The sequence below is a fragment of the Oncorhynchus mykiss genome, chromosome 12 (assembly GCF_013265735.2).
Source record: "Oncorhynchus mykiss isolate Arlee chromosome 12, USDA_OmykA_1.1, whole genome shotgun sequence".
Classification (NCBI taxonomy): Eukaryota; Metazoa; Chordata; class Actinopteri; order Salmoniformes; family Salmonidae; genus Oncorhynchus; species Oncorhynchus mykiss.
The window spans coordinates 22215064-22221438 of record NC_048576.1 but is presented as its reverse complement, the minus strand read 5'-3'; the positions used below and the strand labels follow the sequence as shown (position 1 = coordinate 22221438).

At 41.5% G+C, this 6375-nt stretch overlaps 1 protein-coding gene across 1 annotated transcript; it reads left to right on the top strand.

The window, feature by feature from the left end:
* Positions 1-3181: 3181 nt before the first annotated feature.
* Positions 3182-6036, top strand: LOC110537211 (prolactin-releasing peptide receptor-like). The gene is made up of 2 exons (XM_021623078.2): positions 3182-3672; positions 3854-6036. The coding sequence occupies exons 1-2, from the start codon at positions 3221-3223 to the stop codon at positions 4488-4490; spliced, it is 1089 nt and encodes a 362-aa protein (XP_021478753.1). The 5' UTR covers positions 3182-3220; the 3' UTR covers positions 4491-6036.
* Positions 6037-6375: the final 339 nt, after the last annotated feature.

Below are 6375 nucleotides of genomic sequence, written 5' to 3'. Positions count from 1 at the left end.
TTCATGATATTCTTTTTTTCAAGTCGTTTAGTAAATGAAAGGAACATTTATGAAGGGGTTTAGAATATTTTCTCATTAATCACTACAGAATGAATCTACTTTAATTAGCATACTGTAGAAAGCCTACAAACATATGTTTTGATTGATTAATGTAATGTCCATATTGATGGATCTATTGGTTGTGTCTGTGTTCTCAGGGGTCATCTGAAAACGTGGCTTTTGGCCCATGGTCACTGTAATAGTTTGGAGAAAACCACAACAGTTAAACTCAACCATTAAACCAAATGTCACACTCGTATCCAGTCACAGTTAGTGGTGTGACGATTCTGAAATTTAGGGTAATGACTAAGTGTGATGCAAACGTTGACAGTTCTAATCATAATTGTAATATTAAAAATATATATTTTGATTGAAATGCATCATAATGCATCCTTATAAATTAGCTACGATATACCTAATGTATACAATCAGTAGTTTCTCCTCCCAACGGGTAGGCCGTCATTGTAAATAAAATACAATTCTTAATGACTTGCCTAGTTAAATAAAGGTTAAATAAAAAATGCTGTAAAATGATTACCAACATTACTCACTTCATGTCAACAACAAACAAATGGTATTGAATATATTATATCTACTTAAAAATAAAGTTTAACCCCCCCCCCCTAAAATACATTTATTAAGACTATTATGGCAGGTTTTTTTTCTCAGAATAATCTAGAGGCGAAAGAAACGCACACCTATTTAGGCGAGGTGCTGGCTAGCGGAGTGGATCACTTAAAAAAATAAAGGAGAGTTCAATAAAGTTCATGTTTTTTTCCCATAATTGTCGGTTACACGATTATAGGATAATAGTGCCAACTCTAATCATGGTGATACTTTCTTTTAAGGGGGTCTGTCAGGCATCTTTGAGAAATCCATAAAGCTTTGTCTTTCTAATGATTTCAAAATGTGACTGTCCTTCCTTTACCAATACCTTCAGTATTGTATACTCATGTGTTATTTCAGAAAATTATTTCATGAATTATTTTGTTGTATGAAAGCCTTCAAAAAATAGTAAAAGCTTTGACATTTTCTTATAAAATGTCCATTACAACAAGTAATTATTGAAATTATTGCTTCAACTTTGTTGATGGGCTTCATTGCGGTCCTCAACAAATCATGCTGCATGCATGATTAGTTTTCATGCAGAATAGAAGACATTTAAGGAAAAGAAGGAAAGGAGAAAGCCATATATTTATATTGTTCTGCTTATACTGCTCCAGATATTACCACAAGCCTGTTCTCCCCAATTAGGATGCCACCAACCTCATGTGCACTGAACAAAAATATAAACGCAACATTCAACAATTTCAAAGATTTTACTGAGTTACAGTTCATATAAGGAAATCAGACAATTGACATAAATTCATTAGGCCTTAATCTATGGATTTCACATAACTGGGAATACAGATATGCATCTGTTGGTCACAGATACCTTAAAAAAAGGTAGGGGCGTTGATCAGAAAACCAGTCAGCTTCTGGTGTGACCACCATTTTCCTCATTCAGCGCGACACATCTCCTTCACATAGAGTTGATCAGGCTGTTGATTGTGGCCTGTGGAAGGCTGTCCCACTCCTCTTCAATGACTGACCACGCTGTCGTACATGTTGATCCTCAGTGGGTGACATGTCTGGTGAGTATGCAGGCCACAGAAGAACTGGGACATTTTCAGCTTCACGGAATAGTGTACATATCCTTGCAACATAAAGCTGTATATTATCATGCTGAAACATGAGGTGATGGCGGCGGATGAATGGCATCTGTGGCATTGTGTTGTGCGACAAAACTGCATATTAGAGTGGCCTTTTATTGTCCCCAGCGCAAGATGCACGTGTAATGATCATGCTGTTTAATCAGCTTCTTCATATGCCTCACCTGTCAAGTGGATGGATTATCTTGATAAATAAGAAATGCTCACTAACAGGGATGTAAAATTTGTGCACAAAATTTGAGAAATAAGCTTTTTGTGCTTATGGAACATTTCTGGGATCGTTTACTTCAGTAGAAAGCCAGTATGAGGTTTAGGCTCATGCAAGAATGAAAGGTCGGCGGGTGCGTGGGAGTGAAAATATCTATAGAGTTAAAAAAGTACTCTCACTCAAAACCGTGAAGAGGATTAACCCAAGGAGTCCGAGATGCAAAAATAATATCCTTAATTTAATACATGCTTGAAAGAATACAAACGTGAAAGTGCAAGGAGCTATATACTGTAACAAATAAAAAGGAAGGAGCATACGTTTTGGCCTTATGCCTTCATCAGTGCTGTACAAACAAATTAAGAAGACACGTACTTAAGAAGACACACCTGATGTGTGTAACAGGTGCAACAGGTGCAAGCAGATAGTTAATTAGAGACTGGCGAATCGGGAGTCAATGCATATTAACAAGGAATATATAGAACAGTATCAAAATTGGACAATTCAAATGTCACATATAATTGGAAAGAGACAACAGTCTGGGCTACATAGCAATATCAGAAGCAATAGATATGAAATACTGGGGGAGACTGCTGGTGCGTGTAGACAACACTACTGGAAACATACAAGGTCCAATTCCTGATTAAGCCCTTTGGGGTGTAGAGTTTTTAAGTAGAAGATCCATCTCACTTCCCACCGGAGTAGGCGCTCATCCGTATTGCGGCATCTGTGGCTTGACCAAACATGGTCAATGGCACCGAACTTAAGATCAGTCACAGCATGATTAGGCCCTTGAAAATGTTTGGCCACTGGTGATTTTAGGTAATTTCTTCAGATAGTAATGCATTGCTTATTGATGCGTAACGGTAGTTGTCTGAGCGTATGGACAAGACAGTAGATGCACTACATTGTTAGATCGACATGTAATTAATCTATTGATGGTGTATTCTTTATTTGTTGCTGAAAATTCTGAAGGTGTGGCACTTTTTAATACCGGTACAGGCCACACAATCCTTTATTTCAGCTCATGAAACCTGGGACCAACACTTTACATGTTGCCTATACATTTTTGTTCAGTGTACAATAATTTAGGATCTACATCATTCACTTGTTTGAATGTCATTGTTTTCCAGTTATGAGCATTTTATTCTCATTGTTTGTCACTAAAACTTCCCCAACCCCTGTGCTTTGCCTCTTCCATGGTAAGCTGCTAAGTGGCTGGTACCCAGGGCTCCCTACTGCTGTGTAGTTAATCGGTTACAGTATGGAAGGCAGTGGCACTGGATGGACTGGAGGTCTGCTGCCCTCTGTAGGCGAAGAGGCAACTAAGGAGCACTCAGTCTTTGAGGTGGCTGTCCAGAACGGCTTGGCCAACCACAGCTCCCTGTTTGCAGACGTGGTTCTGCTGCAGAGCTTCAAGCTGCTCATCATCCCATGCTACGCCCTGGTGGTGGTGGTGGGTGTTTTGGGGAACTACTTGCTGCTCTACGTCATCTGCCGCACCCGCAAGATGCACAATGTCTCCAACTTCTTCATCGGGAATCTGGCCTTCTCAGACATGCTGATGTGTGTGACCTGTGTACCATTCACCCTGGCCTATGCCTTCAACCCCCGTGGCTGGGTGTTTGGAAGGTTTATGTGCTACCTGGTGTTCCTGATCCAGCCAGTCACAGTTTACGTGTCTGTCTTCACCCTCACCGCCATTGCTGTCGACAGGTGGGTGGGTCCCTCTGACTTGAGATAACAAAAAGTCCATCGGTTTTGACTGGATAGTTTCAAATTAACTGAAATACCAAAAAGTATGTAAAATAATACAATTGTAATTATTGATCTTTATGAAAATGTTTTTCAAAGCAATGAATAAATCAATATTACTGTCCCTCTGTGTCCCTGCCAGGTACTATGCCACTGTGCATCCTCTGAAGAAGCGCACCTCGGTGGCCACCTGTGCCTATGTGCTGTCAGGGATCTGGCTGCTGTCCTGTGGTTTGGTGGCTCCAGCTGTGGCCCACACCTACCATGTGGAATTCAGAGAGGAGGGCCTCACCATCTGTGAGGAGTTCTGGCTGGGGCAGGAGAAGGAGAGGCTAGCCTACGCCTACAGCACCTTGCTGGTTACCTACGTCCTGCCACTCTCTGCCGTCTGTGTCTCCTACCTCTGCATCTCTGTCAAGCTGAGGAACTGTGTGGCACCGGGACATCGGACCCGGGACCAGGCAGAGGCACAGCGAGCCCGGAAGCGGAAGATCTTCCGTCTGGTTGCGCTGGTTGTGGCGGCCTTTGGGGTGTGCTGGCTGCCCATTCACGTGTTCAACATACTGCGTGACATCGACATCCGCCTCATCAACAAGCGCCACTTCCTGCTCATCCAACTAATGTGCCATCTGTGTGCCATGAGCTCATCCTGTTGTAACCCCTTCCTGTACGCCTGGCTGCACGACCGTTTCCGCGCCGAACTGAGGAAGATGTTCACCTGCCACCGTCGCATCGGCATCCCTGCCAACCACTGTGCGACAGCCAGCGTGGCCCTGTGACTGTGCAGGGACAAGGAGAGAGAAGAGACAGAAGATCTCTGATACCAGTGTAAACATGTTATAGGTCCAATTTTCTGATTATTTACTATTGACTTAATGTGGATATGACAAGAGTTATTTGTGAATTACAGCTGATAACAGAGATATTAGGTGGTTCCCTAGTAATTTTCGATGAACAAATCAATTGAACATGCATGAGGCGATTGCCTGGAAAGAATGAATGAACTGATTGAATGCCAATAATATGAAGGTAACACAAGAGAGAAAAAAGCAAGAGAAAGAATAAAGGGAGAGGGAAGGAGAGGGAGAAAGAGGAGGCGAGGTGACAGTACCACCAAACAAATGTTATTTGGAAGGCCATTATGCACAGCCACAGTCAATGTTTAACACCAGGATACATCAGCAAGCAGGAGATTCATCTGCCAAAAATTTGAGGTTTGGTAGATAATTTCAAGGCAGCTAAGCACTGTTCACACAATTGTTGCTTCTACATACGCGATATCCCCCATAACTCCAGGTGGACAGTTGTCTGCTGAGGTTAGAGGGTAGAAGTTGTCCCACCTAGCTATCGTAAGATTAATGCACTAACTGTAGGTCGCTCTGGATGAGAGCGTCTGCGAAATGACTAAAATGTCAATGTAAATAGTCAATGCAGGTTTGGTCCCCAGATTGGTGTTTGGCAGTGGATGACATGCTTAGTGACATGAATACAGATATAATCTCGGTCTCCACTCTGTGAATAAACATGCTTAATAAAACAGTAGGTGGTGTTTGTTCCCCCATGGTTACATCCCTATTTTTATTGCAGTTTTATCAGTCTGTTACCCATCTTTGTCTCTGGGGAACGTACACCGCTTCTGAAAATAGTCATTTAGAATTGTTTGCTACCCGAGTGGCGCAGCGGTCAAAGGCACTGTATCGCGGTATTGCGGCATCACTACTGCCAGGGTTATATCCCAGGCTGTGTCACAATCGGTCGTGACCGCCTGCAGGCTGACTTCGGTTGTCAGTTGAACGGTGTTTCCTCCGACACATTGGTGCAACTGGCTTCCGGGTTAAGCGAGCGGGTGTTTAGAAGCGCGGTTTTGGCGGGTCATGTTTCGGAGGACGTATGACTCGACCTTTGCCTCCCCCTAGCCCGTTGTGGAGTTGCATATCACGAAAAAGGGTATAAAATTTGAAAAAACTCAAATGTAATTAGGTGTTTGTTAGGCATTTGCTGAGGTCATGCTTCCCACCTCATGCTTGCATTAATGACTGCATTATAGTTTAACTGAGGTGTTGATTCTTATTGGTTTTTTAGACCAACCACAAAAAACCTTCCCCACTTTCAATACATTTAGTGAAATGTCATGGTGCCTAATAAATGGCCTTCTGTGGTTTGTGTCATGCCATATAAAATGTCTGTCCTTAAGTGATTGCATGCAATTATGTGTAAAATTCTGAATAAACAAACACTGAGAATTGGCCAATTGCTGATTGAAAAAAAAGCTAATAAGCTTAATGTATTACAGATGGCAAATGTCTTAAATCATTAAAAACTGAATTAAATCAAATTACAGCACAGAACAATATTTACACAGGACTGATTCATTTACACTTATTAGGCTATATCACTTAAATGCAATGTTAGTTTTTAGGCATAGTTTGTAGACCATAATGAATAGACTGAGAAGGAGTAAATGGAATATTTAGAGGCAAGACTGCAGTTAACTAGAGATCAACTAAAATGCACTAATCCAAGAACAAGTAAACAAAATACTAATATTATATTTCAACAAGTAAACAGTGATCTGTATGACTGTCCACAAATTCCATCTGAGGTTGCTGTGGTCACGTATGGTTGCCATGGTCACATATTAGGGATTTTATATTCTGTTAATGT

What these genes read in the sequence shown, in the direction of transcription:
- LOC110537211 (XM_021623078.2), top strand. Translation starts at nt 3,221, where the DNA reads ATGGAAGGCAGTGGCACTGGATGGACTGGAGGTCTGCTGCCCTCTGTA. An exon ending in ACCGCCATTGCTGTCGACAG is followed by an intron (nt 3,673 to 3,853) that starts GTGGGTGGGTCC and finishes TGTCCCTGCCAG; the next exon opens with GTACTATGCCACTGTGCATC.